General features: G+C 37.0%; 1 protein-coding gene, 2 long non-coding RNA genes and 1 pseudogene across 10 annotated transcripts; 2 read left to right on the top strand and 2 right to left on the bottom strand.

Moving 5' to 3' along the window:
• Nucleotides 1–4,771: 4,771 nt before the first annotated feature.
• On the top strand, nucleotides 4,772–15,869 carry LOC139778040 (uncharacterized). Of its 8 annotated transcripts, none has more exons than XR_011719473.1 (10): nucleotides 4,772–4,786; nucleotides 4,932–5,037; nucleotides 5,137–5,261; nucleotides 5,514–5,636; nucleotides 8,842–12,002; nucleotides 12,580–12,838; nucleotides 12,926–13,349; nucleotides 13,471–13,664; nucleotides 14,382–14,908; nucleotides 15,005–15,869. It is a non-coding gene; the product is annotated as an uncharacterized lncRNA (long non-coding RNA). The 8 variants fall into 8 exon arrangements; XR_011719472.1 differs by having other exon boundaries at nucleotides 4,774–4,790; XR_011719471.1 differs by lacking the exon at nucleotides 4,772–4,786 and having other exon boundaries at nucleotides 4,789–5,037.
• On the bottom strand, nucleotides 5,759–9,230 carry LOC139778038 (cytochrome P450 6k1-like; annotated as a pseudogene).
• LOC139778039 (uncharacterized) lies at nucleotides 15,429–17,989 on the bottom strand. Its single transcript, XR_011719466.1, has 5 exons — nucleotides 17,137–17,989; nucleotides 16,788–17,032; nucleotides 16,082–16,366; nucleotides 15,790–15,830; nucleotides 15,429–15,682 (listed from the first exon to the last, which is right to left on the bottom strand). It is a non-coding gene; the product is annotated as an uncharacterized lncRNA (long non-coding RNA).
• Nucleotides 17,990–18,790: 801 nt separating this feature from the next.
• LOC139778018 (putative ATP synthase subunit f, mitochondrial) lies at nucleotides 18,791–19,731 on the top strand. The gene is made up of 4 exons (XM_071715765.1): nucleotides 18,791–18,986; nucleotides 19,074–19,172; nucleotides 19,265–19,381; nucleotides 19,463–19,731. Exons 1-4 carry the CDS (start codon nucleotides 18,896–18,898, stop codon nucleotides 19,489–19,491), a joined length of 336 nt encoding a protein of 111 aa, XP_071571866.1. The 5' UTR covers nucleotides 18,791–18,895; the 3' UTR covers nucleotides 19,492–19,731.
• Nucleotides 19,732–20,638: the final 907 nt, after the last annotated feature.

Raw genomic sequence — 20,638 nt, 5'->3', positions numbered from 1 at the left:
CCCCCTTGCTCGCTCGACCGTATAAATCGGCGCGTTGTCTACCGGCGGCAGTGACACGCGGCGCGACTTCCCCCTTGCTCGCTCGACGCGGTGTTAGGGTCACTCGTGGTGGTTTTAGCCGGTAGGCTGCGGGGAAATGGCGGAACTTTAATGTTCTGCTCTCCGCAGAATCCGCACTCCCCCCGCCACGCCCCGGGGAAGGGGGGTCTTCCTCCCGAAAGGGGGGTCACTGGTCACTCAAACCCCGGAAGAATGGAGGCACTCCCTGACCAGTGGTGCTCCCCGATCGGTGGCACAGCCACCGTGACTGGTTGCCACTGCTGACGGATTGCCTCCAGGACGTCGTGGGGATTCCAGTGATGGAAGATTTCCACCACGTAAAAAGAAAAAAAAAGCTACTTAGTTAAAACGTAGGGAATAATTTTTAATTCCTTTCAGCAATTACATTTCCATTAAGCGAGAAGAGTCAAGAAACATTTTGACTATATTGCAAAAACGTTGTAAAATTGATGCAATATAGCTGAAATGCTTCTTGATTTTTCTTGCTTAAGGGATGAAGTCACACTGCATTGCCACGAGTCTCAATGTGGCTCGAGTCTGCAAAAGACATCACGCTTGAAAAAATTAAGCGTGTAAAAATTTTGTCTGCTAAAGACATCACGCTGATAAAGTTAAGCGTGTAATAAATCTTCCCTCCAGGGGTGGGGGGAGTCCTCCCGGACCCTTTAGGGGCACGGGGGAGCCCTCCACTACGGGTTTTGCGCACCCGGAGTACCCGAGCACACAAGTACCGCAATCTACGGCAGCCCCTACGGGTTGTCGTGGACCGGGGCGTCCTTTTAAGGACTCGCGAGGTAAGCGGCCTCTATAAAAAGTCCGCTCGGCTGGTCGGAGCCGTGATGAGAGGAGCTTAGGCTCTCCTAACCGACCTAAGGAAGGAAAACCCTGACAGAGAAAACCTCCTAAGGTCATGCCTTCGGCGACATCACGCTTTTTCTCCAGTAGTGAGCGTGTAACAATAAATCCTCCTAAGGTCTGCTTCGGCGACTCACGCTTTTCTCCAGTAGTGAGCGTGTAACAAATAAATCTCCTCCGTGTCGCCTTCGGCGGACATCACGCTTTTTCTCCAGTAGTGAGCGTGTAACAATAAATCCTCCTCAGGTCTGCCTTCGGCGACATCACGCTTTTCTCCAGTAGTGAGCGTGGTAACAAGTAAATCCTCCTATGGTCTGCCTTCGGCGACATCACGCTTTTCTCCAGTAGTGAGCGTGTAACAAGTAAATCCTCCTCTAGGTCTGCCTTCGGCGACATCACGCTTTTCTCCAGTAGTGAGCGTGTAAAAAGTAAATCCTCCTCCTGTCTGCCTTCGGCGACATCACGCTTTTCTCCAGTAGTGAGCGTGTAAAAAGTAAATCCTCCTCCTGTCTGCCTTCGGCGACATCACGCTTTTCTCCAGTAGTGAGCGTGTAAAAAGTAAATCCTCCTCCTGTCTGCCTTCGGCGACATCACGCTTTTCTCCAGTAGTGAGCGTGGTAAAAGTAAATCCTCCTCCTGTCTGCCTTCGGCGACATCACGCTTTTCTCCAGTAGTGAGCGTGTAAAAAGTAAATCCTCCTCCTGTCTGCCTTCGGCGACATCACGCTTTTCTCCAGTAGTGAGCGTGTAAAAGTAAATCCTCCTCCTGTCTGCCTTCGGCGACATCACGCTTTTCTCCAGTAGTGAGCGTGTAAAAAGTAAATCCTCCTCCTGTCTGGCCTTCGGCGACATCACGCTTTTCTCCAGTAGTGAGCGTGTAAAAAGTAAATCCTCCTCCTGTCTGCCTTCGGCGACATCACGCTTTTCTCCAGTAGTGAGCGTGTAAAAAGTAAATCCTCCTCCTGTCTGCCTTCGGCGACATCACGCTTTTCTCCAGTAGTGAGCGTGTAAAAAGTAAATCCTCCTCCTGTCTGCCTTCGGCGACATCACGCTTTTTCTCCAGTAGTGAGCGTGTAAAAAGTAAATCCTCCTCCTGTCTGCCTTCGGCGACATCACGCTTTTCTCCAGTAGTGAGCGTGTAAAAAGTAAATCCTCCTCCTGTCTGCCTTCGGCGACATCACGCTTTCTCTCCAGTAGTGAGCGTGTAAAAAGTAAATCCTCCTCCTGTCTGCCTTCGGCGACATCACGCTTTTCTCCAGTAGTGAGCGTGTAAAAAGTAATCCTCCTCCTGTCTGCCTTCGGCGACATCACGCTTTTCTCCAGTAGTGAGCGTGTAAAAGTAAATCCTCCTCCTGTCTGCCTTCGGCGACATCACGCTTTTCTCCAGTAGTGAGCGTGTAAAAAGTAAATCCTCCTCCTGTCTGCCTTCGGCGACATCACGCTTTTCTCCAGTAGTGAGCGTGTAAAAAGTAAATCCTCCTCCTGTCTGCCTTCGGCGACATCACGCTTTTCTCCAGTAGTGAGCGTGTAAAAAGTAAATCCTCCTCCTGTCTGCCTTCGGCGACATCACGCTTTTCTCCAGTAGTGAGCGTGTAAAAAGTAAATCCTCCTCCTGTCTGCCTTCGGCGACATCACGCTTTTCTCCAGTAGTGAGCGTGTAAAAAGTAAATCCTCCTCCTGTCTGCCTTCGGCGACATCACGCTTTTCTCCAGTAGTGAGCGTGTAAAAGTAAATCCTCCTCCTGTCTGCCTTCGGCGACATCACGCTTTTCTCCAGTAGTGAGCGTGTAAAAAGTAAATCCTCCTCCTGTCTGCCTTCGGCGACATCACGCTTTTCTCCAGTAGTGAGCGTGTAAAAAGTAAATCCTCCTCCTGTCTGCCTTCGGCGACATCACGCTTTTCTCCAGTAGTGAGCGTGTAAAAAGTAAATCCTCCTCCTGTCTGCCTTCGGCGACATCACGCTTTTCTCCAGTAGTGAGCGTGTAAAAAGTAAATCCTCCTCCTGTCTGCCTTCGGCGACATCACGCTTTTCTCCAGTAGTGAGCGTGTAAAAGTAAATCCTCCTCCTGTCTGCCTTCGGCGACATCACGCTTTCTCCAGTAGTGAGCGTGTAAAAAGTAATCCTCCTCCTGTCTGCCTTCGGCGACATCACGCTTTTCTCCAGTAGTGAGCGTGTAAAAAGTAAATCCTCCTCCTGTCTGCCTTCGGCGACATCACGCTTTTCTCCAGTAGTGAGCGTGTAAAAAGTAAATCCTCCTCCTGTCTGCCTTCGGCGACATCACGCTTTTCTCCAGTAGTGAGCGTGTAAAAAGTAAATCCTCCTCCTGTCTGCCTTCGGCGACATCACGCTTTTCTCCAGTAGTGAGCGTGTAAAAAGTAAATCCTCCTCCTGTCTGCCTTCGGCGACATCACGCTTTTCTCCGTAGTGAGCGTGTAAAAAGTAAATCCTCCTCCTGTCTGCCTTCGGCGACATCACGCTTTTCTCCAGTAGTGAGCGTGTAAAAGTAAATCCTCCTCCTGTCTGCCTTCGGCGACATCACGCTTTTCTCCAGTAGTGAGCGTGTAAAAGTAATCCTCCTCCTGTCTGCCTTCGGCGACATCACGCTTTTCTCCAGTAGTGAGCGTGTAAAAAGTAAATCCTCCTCCTGTCTGCCTTCGGCGACATCACGCTTTTCTCCAGTAGTGAGCGTGTAAAAAGTAAATCCTCCTCCTGTCTGCCTTCGGCGACATCACGCTTTTCTCCAGTAGTGAGCGTGTAAAAAGTAAATCCTCCTCTGTCTGCCTTCGGCGACATCACGCTTTTCTCCAGTAGTGAGCGTGTAAAAAGTAAATCCTCCTCCTGTCTGCCTTCGGCGACATCACGCTTTTCTCCAGTAGTGAGCGTGTAAAAAGTAAATCCTCCTCCTGTCTGCCTTCGGCGACATCACGCTTTTCTCCAGTAGTGAGCGTGTAAAAAGTAAATCCTCCTCCTGTCTGCCTTCGGCGACATCACGCTTTTCTCCAGTAGTGAGCGTGTAAAAAGTAAATCCTCCTCCTGTCTGCCTTCGGCGACATCACGCTTTTCTCCAGTAGTGAGCGTGTAAAAAGTAAATCCTCCTCCTGTCTGCCTTCGGCGACATCACGCTTTTCTCCAGTAGTGAGCGTGTAAAAAGTAAATCCTCCTCCTGTCTGCCTTCGGCGACATCACGCTTTTCTCCAGTAGTGAGCGTGTAAAAAGTAAATCCTCCTCCTGTCTGCCTTCGGCGACATCACGCTTTTCTCCAGTAGTGAGCGTGTAAAAAATAAATCCTCCTCCTGTCTGCCTTCGGCGACATCACGCTTTTCTCCAGTAGTGAGCGTGTAAAAAATAAATCCTCCCCCTGTCTGCCTTCGGCGACATCACGCTTTTCTCAGCAGTGAGCGTGTAACAAATAAATCCTCCCCCTGTCTGCCTTCGGCGACATCACGCTTTTCTCAGCAGTGAGCGTGTAACAAATAAATCCTCCCCCTGTCTGCCTTCGGCGACATCACGCTTTTCTCAGCAGTGAGCGTGTAATAAATAAATCCTCTGTTAGGGTCACTCGTGGTGGTTTTAGCCGGTAGGCTGCGGGGAAATGGCGGAACTTTAATGTTCTGCTCTCCGCAGAATCCGGCACTCCCCCCGCCCCGCCCCGGGGAAGGGGGGAGTCTTCCTCCCGAAAGGGGGGTCACTGGTCACTCAAACCCCGGAAGAATGGAGGCACTCCCCGACCAGTGGTGCTCCCCGATCGGTGGCACAGCCACCGTGACTGGTTGCCACTGCTGACGGGTTGCCTCCAGGACGTCGTGGGGATTCCAGTGATGGAAGATTTCCACCACGTAAAACAAAAAAAAAAAAAGGGACCTAGTTAAAACGTAGGTAGGGAATAATTTTTAATTCCTTTCAGCAATTACATTTCCATTAAGCGAGAAAAGTCAAGAAACATTTTGACTATATTGCAAAAACGTTGTAAAATTAATGCAATATAGCTGAAATGCTTCTTGATTTTTCTTGCTTAAGGGATGAAGTCACACTGCATTGCCACGAGTCTCAATGTGGCTCGAGACTCCTATCTGACCCGGAGGTGGAGGTGGATTTTGCGGCCGGAACAGCATGAAAGAAAGTGGTGAGTGTAATTGATTTTCACGTACTATGTCACTTATGTCCAAAAATTTTCTATCTCTTCTGTCTTTACTTAATCGAATCGTTCATTTGAATGTTTCAGAAAATAACGACGCAGAAGGTGACATCGGAGCAGCGAGGGAATCCTGCGTAGCTGACATTCCGAGCACTCTGAGAGGAGGAGGAGGCCTAGGATAGGCATCGGGCATCGGCGTACCAACACTTCTGGTAAGTGTTACTTTTTATTTTTTTTTAAGATATAGAATCCCTCTTTGTGCTTATTCAGTTCTTACATTAAACCGTGTTTCGGAATTTAAATTAGTAAAAAGAAATATTTTGAAAAATTTGATTCAAGTTGATTCTAACGTAGAAACCTTTTTCGAAGAAGTAATTTAAAATATAATATTACTCTGAATAACGAATAAGATGTTCGATTCGCGTGACACGTATTTAATCGATTCGATTATTTTTATGTTACAGAAAATGTCCACGCGGGAAGGAGCAACGTTGCTTCGCATCGAGGGAACACGAGGGACATCCCGAGCAGCCTGAGAGGAGGTGGAGGCCAGGGAGAGGCATCAGGCGCCGGCGGAACAACATGCGGTAAATATAATTGGTTTATATATATTGTGTTTCGCGGAAAGTTTAATTAATCGGTTTTTCAATCGAATAGTAGGTTTACCATTTGCGGTTAGGAAATATAAATAATGTTCTCTTCTCATAAATATTTGATCACGACTATTTATTATACTGTATTTTTGTCCTCGCGTTATTATTTGTTTTTCAGTTCTGTCCAAGGTCTCGTCTGTAATCGTAAGTTCATTGAATGTTGTGTCTATATCTTCTTCACTGTCGCTGTCTCCTTCTTCCTCACTTCGTTCTACCTCCTCTTCTTCCTCGGAGTCGCCATCGTCAGTAACTTGATCTTCCTGGTCGTCTTTCGGTTTGTCGTCGTTGGTTCTTTCCTCTGTAATTTTCGTGTGGTCCTCGCAATAATTTACATGCGTAGGCTTATTTTGATAAATCTCATAATTTTCACAATCTCCTGTTAAACTATTTAGTATTTCTAAAAGATTAGATGGTACAGTTATTTGTGAATTTAAAGTATTTATATTTTCATTGTCGCTAATTAAAGAATTCATGTCATTGTTGTTAATGTTTTCTAAGGATGTTTCTATTTCAAGTGTTTCGTTTTGAGTGTTATTTATAATGTTTGACGATTCGAAAGGTGAAGATTCAGTATTATTTATCTGATTTATTGGATCATTGTGCATTTCTAAAGATTCATTATTATTTATCTGATTTATTGAATTATTGTGTATTTCTGCATGGACTATGTATTCAATAAACGGCGGTTCTTCTAATTTTTTCTTAGTAAAAGGTATGCTTTCTCCTTCCGATTTCTCTGCATTACGTGTTTGCATTCCTGTAACTACCGGCTCTGGTTCTTCTATCATCATTCCCCTTCTTGGCGAAACTGGCAAAGGTTTAGGATTAGCATTTCTTTGTCTTGCTTCATCATCTTCTGGGCACTCTTCTATTAATTTTTATATTTAATCATACAGATTTCTTATCAAAACACTGATTGCGTCCTTAAAGTAAAAGGATAATTGTATATTTATTTTAACTAAAAACGTATTTTGTTCTAAATAACATTAGTATTAACCCTTTAGGGGCCACACATCGATCCCGATCGTCCCTGATGAAAGTTTTTTACTTTCTTTTAGTTTTTTTATTTTTTTTAGTTTTTTTAGTTTTCTTTTTTGACTGTACATAATTATGTACACAGCCCGCTAAAGGGTTAATTTTCTGGACCTTGAGATATAATACATTGTTTAATGGCACTGTCATGGGTCCTCTTGGATCAATTTTTACTGGTATCGAAGTTTTCTCGCACCGTGTCATCTTGTATTTACTCAATATTATAAGCAGGACTAACCTCGTTTGAACAAGTCCGAATTTCTCGGCTACAAAATATATAAGTGTATGTAGTCTATATTATGTTGATGAAGAAGAACTGAAGAAATATGTATTAATATCTTAATGTAGGATATAGAGATTATATTAAAATCGATTTTCTTACCCATACAAAAACGTTCGCCTCTTCCGAATGGGATATAGACGTCTTCCGGTATGTTACGTTTGTTCCTCTCGTTAAATCGCTCCGGATCAAATATATTAGGATTGCGGAAATATTTTGAATCATAGTGTAGGCCAAGTAACGAAACGTAAACCGGCGTACCCTCCTCAATTACGAGATTGTGCTCCGGCACTTCATAATTTTTCTTAGCCATGTAATTTAGGAATCCCAATGGCGGGTACATTCTCAAAGTTTCTGAGACCACCATATCGAGATACGGTAATGACAGTGAGTTTGGCTCCATCTGGTAATAATAACAAGGTATAAAAATAATTTTTCATTCAAATTATAATTACAAATAGTCAAATAAGACTTTATCTTGATTTTTAGTTCATTTTCTGTGACTTAAAATATATTTTCTTTGCATTATAAGCCATAAATGTATATACAATTAAATTTAAAAATATATATCACTAAAAATAATTTACAAAAATAAAAAAATTACGAAAGAGACTCAGCGGATGATAGTCGCATACCATGCTATGTGTAACTCTTCCATTGGATTTCTTCAGTACCTCGAGTATTTCATTTCTTAGAGTGTTCTGAATTTTAGGTTGCAATGCGAGTTCATACAACGCGAAGGCCACAGTCGTTGAGATGGTTTCAAAACCAAATAAGAAGAAACTAGATGCTTGTGCCAAAAGATCATCTTCTTCGACATGTTCAAGTCCTGAAATTTAATTTATCTATAAAGTTCTAAAAGCTTTTGATACTTGCCGTGAATAAATTCGTTTCTCATGATTATTGATCAAACATGACGGTTACTCTGATTTTGTTATCGCAAGCCGTTATGTTACACATCTTTATTTATTCTTTTATATAAATTATGTCAAAGTAATTATTTCGCTTACCGAAATTTTCAGTGTATGTCCATCCAGAAACATTCCACTTGATGTCGACTAGAATATCGATGAGGTCGTATCTCTTATAATAACGCGGGTGAGGATCGATTTGAGGAATGAAAGGAGGCTCAGGATACTCATCTTCGTCATATTCCGATATATAGTTATAGCGATCCCGCATTGTCTCCCAGAAAATTTTGCGCATAAAATCGGATGTCTTCTTACCGAACACTTTTAGTTCAAGAAACGAGTTAGATTTGGTAGGAAGAATATTGCGAGCATCTTCCAGGTGCGCCTATAATTATTTTCTAACATCGTTTTGGCATGTCTGCTGTAATCGGAGTCTGGATTTTGAAACGTGTTCACGTCACCGCGTCCAAAAGCAATGCTCCATATCACATCCATGGTAAATTTTGTACTTACATCCATTACGTCCATTATTTGTCCATTACCTGCCGGCAATGTTATCAGTTGATTAAATCTGTTTAGCCTGCAGATATTATACTGATTTTCGCATTTTATATTATATTAGAAGAGAACAAGCAAACATCTACGTGTGCATTAGAGTAACATAAAATATCTTAATACTACAAAAATTTTACAGATGATTGTAATTGTAGTCACAGTCTTTATCTTGTTTCCTCGTCTTGTTACATTTCTTAATTTCAAGGATTATTTAAATTAATATACCCTCCAACTTACCATTTAATTCCAATGAGTCAAGATATTCATCTAAATGCTTTCCGCATTCTAGCATCAGGTCAAATGTATACGTATGTACATCATTGTTATGAAAAATTGCATTATTCTGAATTTCCATTTCAAGTGAGATTCTCTCGTGAAGAAGAGATTGGCGTAACCAATACGATCCTTTGGATCGGCCGAGGAGTATCGATTGTCAAAATTAGAATCTGCTGTGAGGACGTGCCGAATGACTGTGCGATCGCGAAGCAACAAGAAGGGCTTGTTAAAAATGTAGAAACCTATATAAGGTACATCCTTCTTTCGCTCGTAGAGTTCTTTTAGAAAGTATGATGGGGATTTCTTCAGGAATAGACACTCTTTGAAATTGCCAAAGAATGGCGTTGGCGGTATTTCCAGAACGCCTCGTTTTTTCCAGTACTTGAAATTGCGAGTTATGTAGTAAGCGATTCCAATGAGAATTATAAGAATTCCTATGCAATCCAGGACCCAGTACTCCATTATGAACGCCATTTCGCAGTTTCTCTCTAAAAATATATTTCTTACATTTGTATAGTTAAAGAGAATGTAATATTTTAATAATTTACGAGATTGAGGAGATATTAGTATATCATTAAAAGAAAATAATGGTTAATCGATATTTAAAAAAAATGCTTTTGGGAACTCTAAAAATATGGGCAATTGCTATTTAACAAAGACACAAATCATTTTTTCTGGATATCTGTTGTAACATGATTATTTGATTCTATTCATTTCCAAATTGTTTTGTTAACGCGATGTTTGTAATTTAACTTCCCGCGGAATTCGATTTAGTTTCTTATATGCGTTTTAGCTACGTATCTGATTTCTAAGAATATTAACCGGTAACGAAAAAAGTATAGCCTTTGAAAGTCTAACGCGATTAGTTGTGCGTGAGTTAACGTTATGTAATATTTAATTAATAATTTAATATACAAATTGTATACGTTTCGGCTCAATTTTGAGCCATCTTCAGCGACGCGGTGATGGGTAAATTAAATAATCTTAAGCTTTCCGACGAGCATAAAGTGAATATATAAAAATTGAACAAAAATAAGAAATACGCTCTTTATATATATATATATATATGTATATATATATATCATATTCCAAGCTTAAGGAAAATAAAAGCAAAATGCCGTTGTTAAAGTGAGAGATATAAAATACAAAAATTAACTTTAATACAAACATAAATACAAATTACAGACGTTTTGGTCTCAAGCTTTAGACTCTCTTCAAAATGTAACAATTAAAATTTGAAACAATATAAGAGGATAGGGCTAGCGAACAAAGCTGGGTATACGTGCTTAAAATATGTATTATATGTATTTCAGTAAACTGAAAGAATACATTTTCGACCTTCAATACGATCATCTTCAGTGCGCAATATACCGATAAGAATTATCCCAACGGAAAAACTTGAATTAATATATCGGTTTTTAATTAAGTTTTTTTTTATAATTAAGAATTGAGCCGATAAATTACATGTGTATTTGACTTTATTGAGAGACATTAAGAGGTTCTCAATAAGGTCAGATACTACACATGTAATTTATCGAATCAATTCTTAATTATAATGTAAGATTTTAACTTAAGTTTTTTTCCGTTGGAATTCAACAATTGTCTATTTTCCATTGGATAATTCTTATCCGTATATCGCGCACTGAAGATGATCGTATTCAAGGACGAAACGTTTGTTTTTTCAATTTACTAATTTATAATACATATTTTAAGCACTTATACTTAGCTTTGTTCACTAGCCCTATCGTCTTATATAGTTTTCAATTATGCAAACTTTGTAATATTTACTATAATAAATTAAAATTCGGTTATGATCTTAAAACGAGTCGTCAATAATAACGCATATAAAGTGGAAATGTAGACATGTACTTTAAATCAGTGGTTAGGACGCGAAATTTGTGAACAAAATCACCCGTGGCATTGACTGCTGACTTATAAATCAGAGAGAAAAGACCAAAGAAATTATCTAATAAATATAGTAACTCGTAAGTGTTATATGATAATGTGTAATCTACTTACCAAACAGTCGACTTCGCAATAGTTACTTCGCAATAGTGTTCGAATTCGATACGAGACAATGCTTTCTGTGTAAGATTGGCGCACCGACTGAAGATTTAGCTTCGGTTACAAGGTGAAAAGGATACTAATCTAATATGATGAAGCATTATATGTATAAAGGAAAGGAACTGGTCAATAAATAAAACAAGACAATAAATAAAGACAAATAGAAGATGTCAGTTATGTGGAAGTCTCTTGGTGAATAATCATTACAAAGATCTAATGTATCCTCTTGTAGGTTAATGCCATTATTTTGCACTTTAATGTAAAACATTTCAGAGATACTTTTGCCCATTTGATCTATGTTTTAAACTTTTAAAGCTAGAGGGTAGTGGCAAACAAGGGAACTTTGCAAAACTGTAAATTCTGTATAGCATGCCAATAATTAACAGTCTCCTTTGGGAAATATTAGTAATAAATTTATTAACAATCTTCTTGATCGTATATAGTTGCTCATAAGAATTTCGCATTATTGTACGCATACCGAATGTTGCATATGTAATTACACGTCGAAAAGAAATATTGTATATAATTTTATTGCATATTATATTTTTAATTGTATAATGTAACTTTTCTAATGTTGTATATATGTATATGGTAAAGTTTTGTAATAAAATTTTTCTGTACACTTTATATTTTTAATTTTATAATGTAACTCTTTTATAACGTTGTATGTATTTAAAAAATATATATAGCGAAATAAAATAAATGATAAAAATGTAAAAAAACGTATTGTAAATAAAAGAGGACCGCCGATCGGAATTGGCGGTGGTGGTGGTGGGCCTCTATAGGTTGATCTGTTTCTATCGGATGTATCACATCAGATAAAAACAGGTCACATCTATATATATATATATATATATATATATATATATATATATATATATCAGAAAATATTTAAATACTTTAAATTTTAAATTTTAATTTATATATATGTACGATTTAAGGAGTTAATAGTGTAATAATAACTGTATAATAATCAAGGTAAATAGCGCGCGCGAGCGTCTGTGATTGTGATATCCAGTAAAATAAAATGTCACGTTTGTAACTTAAAAAAAGTCGCAATGCGCGCCATTTTCGATAATCGATACAAAGCACGAGTGACGAGAGTCTCTTCCGGTTTCACGAATCTCCATCTCCATTCAAGGATGCCAGACTCGCGGTTTTTGCCAGCTACTGCCACCTCCCGTAAGTTAGCCGGTCAACTTCGACTTTATTAATTTTTTTTTTTTTTAATCGTTTGTTGGTCGTTTGTTGGTGATTGTTGGCCTAATTAGAACGTTTGTTGGTTCTTAATTTTTGTTTAAATTAAAAAAGAAAAATTAGCCTTAAGTTAGCCGGAAAAATTTTATTTTTAATTAAAAAAAAGCCTAATCGATGCGTAATCGTTTGCTGATGATTGTTGGTCTAATTTTAGCGTTTGTTGGTTTATTATTAGTCTTAAAAACGAAAAAAACCGAAAAATTATCTCACATTAAAGTAATCGAAGATTGGTTTATTTGCCTACGACTTAAGGTTTATTTCTATCAATTTAAGGCTAACATCTATAAAACTGGCTATGAATACGGGCCTTAACATCGGCAGAAAATCGCGAAAAGATCAAATGGTGGTTCCCTTGATTTTATCAGTCGAAATATTTGCATTTTACTTTGAATATTAGAGATTAAATCAGTGTACAACAGCTTTAACGTGCACTGAGTGCGTACCAGCTCTGCCAGTGAAAAACGCTATAAAGAGGATTTATATCTTATTTTTTCTTGCATAGATAAACAGAATGTTATCGGAAAGTCATCTAAGCATTTTGAGAAGAATCTTCGGAAAGATGAACGTAGAAACCAATTGTTGCAATTAAGAAGAAAGAAGCGCGAGCAAGTATTTGCGCAGAACAGAAATCTTGGTGGTTTTTCTTCGTCACCTGTTCTTATCTGCGTATTATAAAGGAATATGTTTTGATATATATTCCTTTATAATTTATGTTACACGGTTGCACCTGTTTTACAAAATCTTCAAGGTTCAAATAAAAGGTAAAGTTATATATTTCTTTATAATGCATATTTAGTGTTACTTTGTTTTTACTGTGATCGAGTTAATAAAAGTGTAACTTTTTTTAGGTTGGTTCAGCAGTTATAGCTATATTTTCTGAAGATAGAGCTCTTTATCGAGCGGAAGTTGTGAATATTGATACGTGGAAGGATGCATACGTAGTTCAGTACATAGATTTTGGAAATTGCGCAATCGTAGATCAATATAATATCTATTCTGTCGAGAAGAAATTTATGCATCTGCCTAGATTAGCAGTGCAGTGTTCCTTAAAAGATATCGTACCTAATAATAGTAACTCGAATTGGTCTGAAGTGGATAGTAACGCGCTCGATAATTGCTTCAGTGCTGATAAATACGAATGCATATTCCATAGTTTTAATGACGATCAATATATAATTTCATTAAACCATGATGGACAAGATGTGAGTAATATTTTGGTGCAAAAGAATCTTGCAGCCTTTACTACAAAAACCTCGACTGAAACAATCAGTGGTAAGAATTATTTCAAAATTCATTTATATTCCGATGCACATTTATAACAATAGTTATGCATTTCATATGTTAAATGCCAGATTATTTGACACACTTAAACATTATATTTTTTATATTTTAGCTCCAGAAACACATGATACAGAAGTAAAAGAACTCAATGTTATAGAAAGAGTGGACATAAGCCTCTTGAATGGCCAAACTCTCAAAACGAGAGTTTCTAATGTAAAAAATACAACCTAGTTTTATGTTCAGCTTCCATCTGCTTCAAAATGTGAAAGCATTGTTGATCAATACATGGCTAATAAAGATACAAAGGTATTATTTAGTACAAATGCATTTCAGCCACGAATCATATTCTGTCATATATTGCTCATAAACTTTATGGAAAATTAGAAAAGTAACTTCTCATTTTCTAACAACCATGAACTAACGGCTTGTCTTATTTACAAGCTATGATATCATTATTTAATAATTACAACAAAATCCATATATTTAAATTGTAATTTAATTGTAATTTAAATTGAAATTTCTTCAATTTCTTAAATGATTAAACAAATTCTAAGATTCGAAAATTAAACAAATTAGAAATTACTCATATTATTTCTTGAACTTTGATTCTGAAATATAATATATTACGGTGATGGAAAAGAATTTTATTCATGTATTTAAAAATTTAATAAATCGTTAACACAAATGACTAACATCATGAATCTGGTTCATCCTATAACAAAATTTATATCTAGCCCAACATTCCTGAATGAATCGAATCGTACTTTCTGAAACTGTAGTAATATTTATAATTTCGACTTTATAAAATAAAATGTCTTAAATATCATTGCACGATGTATGGTATTAACAGATAAATAATTAAAAATTGATTGTAACAGTATCATAATGAATGTTTCATCATAATGTTCAAATTTCCTAAAATAACAATAACTTAACATTGAAAAGAGCTTGTACCTTCTCATTCAGCCTAACGATCGTTCGCATGAACTCAAGCGAATCTTATTGATAAGAAGTTAATATCAGGTGATGCCGCGATTATCAACTCGCGAGTTATGTCTTGGCACGGGTTGTTTAGTCTATACAAATGGAACATGGAAGCGAGCTGTGGTGATTAACTGTACACGGTCCGTCGGGTTTGATGTAAAGTTCATTGATACTGGGGCATACGATGAAATCCTGAATGATGAGAGTGTACATAGACAGATATTTACAAATATTTCTACAGGTTTTATTGCTTCCACGATGCGAGTTAATGCCATATATCATGTTGCAATACGAAATTGTCATATTGGAACTGTTGAAATTATAAGTAAATTATGAATATGTATAAATAAGAAACTTGTAGTTTTGATATTCATTAATTCCCATTATTAATATGACAATCTAATGATCTAGGCTTTAGCTCTACCTGGAGAGCTCGTAGTCATGCAGAACCAAGCGTTAGAATGCTCCCTACAAGATGTGCCAGCGTCGTCCAACGTAGATAAACAATTGAAGGAACTCGAAGGCAAAGAAGTGTTAGTCTATGTGGAAGAAGTCAATAATAGCAGGTTTGTATAAATTTTACGCTGCAGTTACAAATATATAAGTAAGTTTCAAATAAATATTAACATTTTCTTGGATATTACCATCTTTTGTTCGTATAGACTTATATCGTAAAATTATACGATCTATCCGGCAATGGGATAATGAATACTGAGGAGAAGATACCACCCGTATGTCCGATGCCTATTCTAAGTTCAACTCACAAGGTCTCGGTGTCGTATGCGGATCATTCTACCAATATCTGGTTGCAACGGTATTCGGACGTGGATATTGAGACTAAACTGTCGGAAGATCTTCAACAGTATTACACTAATTCTGGTCAAAGACTCGAGCCAGAGGTACATTTATTATGCGCAACGAAATATTTAGACGACGGTCAATGGTACAGAGGAAGAATCGTTAGTCTCACCGAAACAATGGCCTATGTTAATTACATTGACTACGGCAACACTGAGGAAGTTGCTCTAGACTCGATCATGATTTTGGAACCGCAATTTTATGAACCCTATCAATTAGCCATAAATGTATCGTTATCTGTATCTTTTATTGGCACTGAGGCTGAACAGAAGGGCATATTACAAGATCATTTGATGAATAAAGATTTCTCGGCTGTATTTTACAACGTACACAAGAAGTGGATCGTCGATCTGATCGAAAATGAAGAAAAGCTCAGCGATAGATTCCGCAAGGGTTCAATTTCAAACTGTTTCATAAATCTTTTTACAACTGGGATGCTCTCTTCTGGTGGCACGGCAATCTTGCGTGGCATTTTGTCGAATCTATAAAGCAATTATTTTATTGTACTTATGTAAACATATCATATATACACTACACGTAAAACCAAAGTAACACTAAATATGCATTATAAAGAAATATATAACTTTACCTTTTATTTGAACCTTGAAGATTTTGTAAAACAGGTGCAAGCTGTAACATAAATTATAAAAGAATATATATCAAAAAATATTTCTAGGTGCAATTAGCATGTTTATATTAGTTCTAAATAATAGAAAAAAAGTATGCATACACACACATATTAAAATAATCCAAATATCATAAATAATAAAAAGATTTTCAATATTTGTCAAAAATGAAAATATACGTTTAAATGTATGCATACATTTTAGTTTTATTAATAAAAAAATGTAAAACTATATATATTATTTTTTTATACATACTTTCTGCAACTGAAGGAAGAATATTAAAATACTTTGTGCGGCTGATGGATGAACGTGAAAATCCAAAAATATAAAGATGCGAGTCAATATCCAGTAATCCATCACATTCAAATGAGACTTTCTCGGCCAAAAGATATCTTTGTAAAACAAACTTCTTTGCTTTTGTGATCCAGCACGCCGTAACATATTTAAGCAATTGGCTGCAGTGTCCAATTCAAGAACTTTTTCTTCGGAAATCCATTTTGAAATTGCATGTTGCACAGATTGTTTATACTCTTGACGTTTCTATTTTACCGTTTAAAACGTATCAAACAATAATCGATGAGTAACACGTTTGACATGCGCAATATAAAATTTACAAAGAGTAAACTCTTCACAATAAAGAATGAATTAATTTCTATATTCTATTCTAAGATTTTTAACACTTTGAGTGCCATGTCACCCATATCTGGGTGTCATCTGCTAGAAATTTCCGCAAAGGTCGTCCATTTGTGAGTGACGGTCTTATTTATCCAATTAAAAATAATTTTACTAAATATTTAAGACGTTAAACAAATAATGTAAATTTTATTAAGACATAAGAAAAGCAATAAAATATTAAAACATATAAATCTTTGGAGCAAATATAGAAATTAATCAATTCTTTATTGTGAAGAGTTTACTCTTTGTAAATTTTATATAAAGTGTTAAACGTATCATTACTTACCTTAATATGAAGTCTTTGAATATTATGCACTGCAATTATTGTAGAAGGTAAACCTTGAGCAAGGCAAGACACGATAATTTCCTTGTCTCAATCGCCTATAATATCTCTGCGTACCATCGTTTGCTTGACTCGCGACAGAAGTAACAAAGAGTAACGTGGTAGCAACTTTGGCTGCATCTAATGTTGCTAAAACGTCACCCATCGATGGTACGATGATAGAAAACCACTGTTTCAGTCTTGGAACACTAAATTAATACAAATACATATATATATATATAATATTAACAAATTTTTAATTTACCTCACTAATAATATAATAAACAAGTTCTTTTCCTGCTTTATAGCGTACCCAATATGTATAATGCCATTTGGACTAGTAGCAACATTAGCAGTTTCGTCCATGTTAGTTACAGCAGATACAATGTTCTTTAAATTGTATCTGCTGTAACTAATTAACAATGTCCACGTCACTTTGCAACGGTATGACCCAGATAAGAACAGGTGACGAAGAAAAACCACCGAGATTTCTGTTCTGCGCAAATACTTGCTCGCGCTTCTTTCTTCTTAATTGCAACAATTGGTTTCTACGTTCATCTTTCCGAAGATTCTTCTCAAAATGCTTAGATGACTTTCCGATAACATTCTGTTTATCTATGCAAGAAAAAATAAGATATAAATCCTCTTTATAGCGTTTTTCACTGTCAGAGCTGGTACGCACTCAGTGCACGTTAAAGCTGTTGTACACTGATTTAATCTCTAATATTCAAAGTAAAATGCAAATATTTCGACTGATAAAATCAAGGGAACCACCATGTTTCTTGATCTTTTCGCGATTTTCTGCCGATGTTAAGGCCCGTATTCATAGCCAGTTTTATAGATGTTAGCCTTAAATTGATAGAAATAAACCTTAAGTCGTAGGCAAATAAACCAATCTTCGATTACTTTAATGTGAGATAATTTTTCGGTTTTTTTCGTTTTTAAGACTAATAATAAACCAACAAACGCTAAAATTAGACCAACAATCATCAGCAAACGATTACGCATCGATTAGGCTTTTTTTTAATTAAAAATAAAATTTTTCCGGCTAACTTAAGGCTAATTTTTCTTTTTTAATTTAAACAAAAATTAAGAACCAACAAACGTTCTAATTAGGCCAACAATCACCAACAAACGACCAACAAACGATTAAAAAAAAAAAAATTAATAAAGTCGAAGTTGACCGGCTAACTTACGGGAGGTACGTAAGAGTGCGTAAAAGACGAATAAATGTATGAATTAAGGTCAAAGAGAAATATCTGCGGAACATGCCAACCGAAAATAATATACGATCGCTGCTTTACTGATTGCGAATTGCGAGGCGATTTTAATTAACTGCAATTAAATCACCGATTTATGAACATTACTTGTGTCTATCCTCCACGATCGCCAAAAATCAAAGATCAAAACACGATTAAATACGAGGTTAAACACAATAAACACGTCGCGGCGTCACTCGATCCTAGCTGCTTTATCCGTGTTTCGAAAATGACGGCGACTTCATTCTGAAGCCGCGCGACGCGACACGACGCGACACAACGCGAGTCAAGTTGACGGTTGAGAAAAGCGAGATCGATCGTCCGAAAGAATTTAATCTAATCGAAAGTCAATATTATCGAATGCGACATACCTCGGTATCCGCATAAATTCCGCGAAGCACACGTATTAAATAAACATTCGATATATCACAGTTTTCCGACGATTCCGTGGCGCGCTGCAATCCGAGAGAGAGAGAGAGAGAGAGAGAGAGAGAGAGAGAGAGAGACGAGCGTCCCGTTTGATCACAGCCACTCACAGTGCCCGGTGCCTGGAGTTTGTCCACTGGACCAGCCAATCAGATATTTTCATTTTAATTCAACCAATTGACGACGTGGTCAATTGAGTCCCACTCGCTTTGAGAAGTTCGTCTTCTTTCTCTAACTTAACCACAGATTCACGCGCCATTTCTATCTATGCCGGATGCCCATCTATGCCTGTGATTGGCATTGCACATTGCACATTCGTGTATGTAATGTATGTATTTTGTCCGATAACATCGTGAAATTCATTCTATAAAAACCCGATATTTCACCATGGCGGATAAACTGAAGATCGGTGGTTATCCTGCGGAATACGATCCTGTGAGACACGGGCCGTATGATCCTGCACGTTATTATGGAAAGCGTGAGTTTGTTCACATCTAAACGCGTGTACGTCTTTTCCTTGGACACAATTAATAACATTATATAATAACCGCCTTTCTTCATGCAGCTGACACTGCGTTCTTGGATCTGAAACTCAACGAGATCCCTGCCTGGATCGCGAGACGACATAAGAGTCCACAGGCGCTTGCGGCACTGTGCTCCCGAGGTATTTCCCGTCAAGAAAGAAGCCATCAATCAAAAATTGCATAACTTTGATCTGCCATTCTCTGTTGTAATATTATTTCGTTTGTTTTGCAGCGTTTTGGCGTTGGCAGCATAATTACGTGCAGCCTAAACGAACTGGTGTAGCTCCTTTCTTCCAAGTGGTAGTGGCTTCTATGTTTGCGTTCTATGTAATAAATTACAAAAAGCTACGTGAGTATAGAAGAACGCAGGGAATTAATTCTATTTCTAATGTGAGTACGAGTTTAATGTTCTGTTTTTTCCTCATTTTAGGTCATCACAAGTCTTACAAGTATCACTAATTGTACTCTATTAGTGATTGAGTGTCTATATCTAGACACTTCCATAGATGATCAGAATAAAAGTAACTCGTGCATCAGTTATTCACGAAAGATGTTGAGCTGTTTAGGATGCGTTTGAATAAATATTCTTAGTATGCACAAAAATACATAATTTATTATGTTGGCTATATTAACTCCCATCTAATATAAAATGTTAATTTAAAATTATCTGAAATTAGCAATAAAGTTTAATGAAACTAATCCTATATCTTAGAAATTATAATATAGAGATGTATAAGTTATACAAAATAATATACATAATGAATCAGTTGAAAAACGTATAGCTATTTTAAAGAAATAAATTTTTAGGAAGAAAGTATATCTCATGGTACATTACGAAAACCGTAGAAAAATAACTTGATTTGAAATAAAAACAGATTATATATAATTATGTATAGATTTAAAAAATTTAATATATTTGAATGGGCTTGTATGATGAAGTAACCAGTAATGTAGCATATATATATATATATATATATATATATATATATATTTGTTTGTTGATCGCTAACATTTTATATAAATATACATATATATGATTAGCGATCAACAAACAATAATAAAAGTGATTTTCTGCATTCACTAGTGAAAAGTAATACCGATTCGAAGTAATATAATAATAGAAATAAAAAAGAGAATATTTGATGCACATAATTAACTTCGAACACTTATTTATTTACATCATATTCATTGCTATTATATTTACTAAAAGAAATTACAACTTTGTTCATATTTTAAAGCGACGACGACATGTCCATGCATAAGCAATTAAGCTTAAAATATATACATATCTTGAAATGCGTCATAATAGATATGCAACAGATATGACATGTCCAGGATATGCAGGCTGATACAGGCTGACCAAGGCTGACTAATTAAAAAAAACGTAGCGATAAAAGAGTATATATAATTGCTGTATATGCGCCTGTTTCTTGAGGTCAGCCCGAAACAGTAACGGCGCGCTAGTTAGAATTCTTTCTCTTCTACATTTTTAATATTTAAAATAGTCTTGTTAATTAATTGTGTAATAATGTAATATTTGTGTTTTTTCAACGGATTTTCCTTCTTCCAGTAGATTTCTATACACCATCTGCTCATACATATTTTA

The sequence above is a fragment of the Temnothorax nylanderi genome, unplaced genomic scaffold (assembly GCF_030848795.1).
Source record: "Temnothorax nylanderi isolate EJ_2023f unplaced genomic scaffold, tnyl_v1.0 TNYL_tig0171_pilon, whole genome shotgun sequence".
Lineage (NCBI taxonomy): Eukaryota > Metazoa > Arthropoda > Insecta > Hymenoptera > Formicidae > Temnothorax > Temnothorax nylanderi.
This window is presented reverse-complemented; position numbering and strand designations above follow the sequence as displayed.

Bases quoted from the DNA above. Each gene is read 5' to 3' on its own strand.
- LOC139778018 (XM_071715765.1), top strand. From the start codon at position 18,896: ATGGCGGATAAACTGAAGATCGGTGGTTATCCTGCGGAATACGATCCT. The intron at 19,173-19,264 runs GTATTTCCCGTC...TTTGTTTTGCAG, and splicing joins TGCGGCACTGTGCTCCCGAG to CGTTTTGGCGTTGGCAGCAT. The intron at 19,382-19,462 runs GTGAGTATAGAA...TCCTCATTTTAG, and splicing joins AATAAATTACAAAAAGCTAC to GTCATCACAAGTCTTACAAG.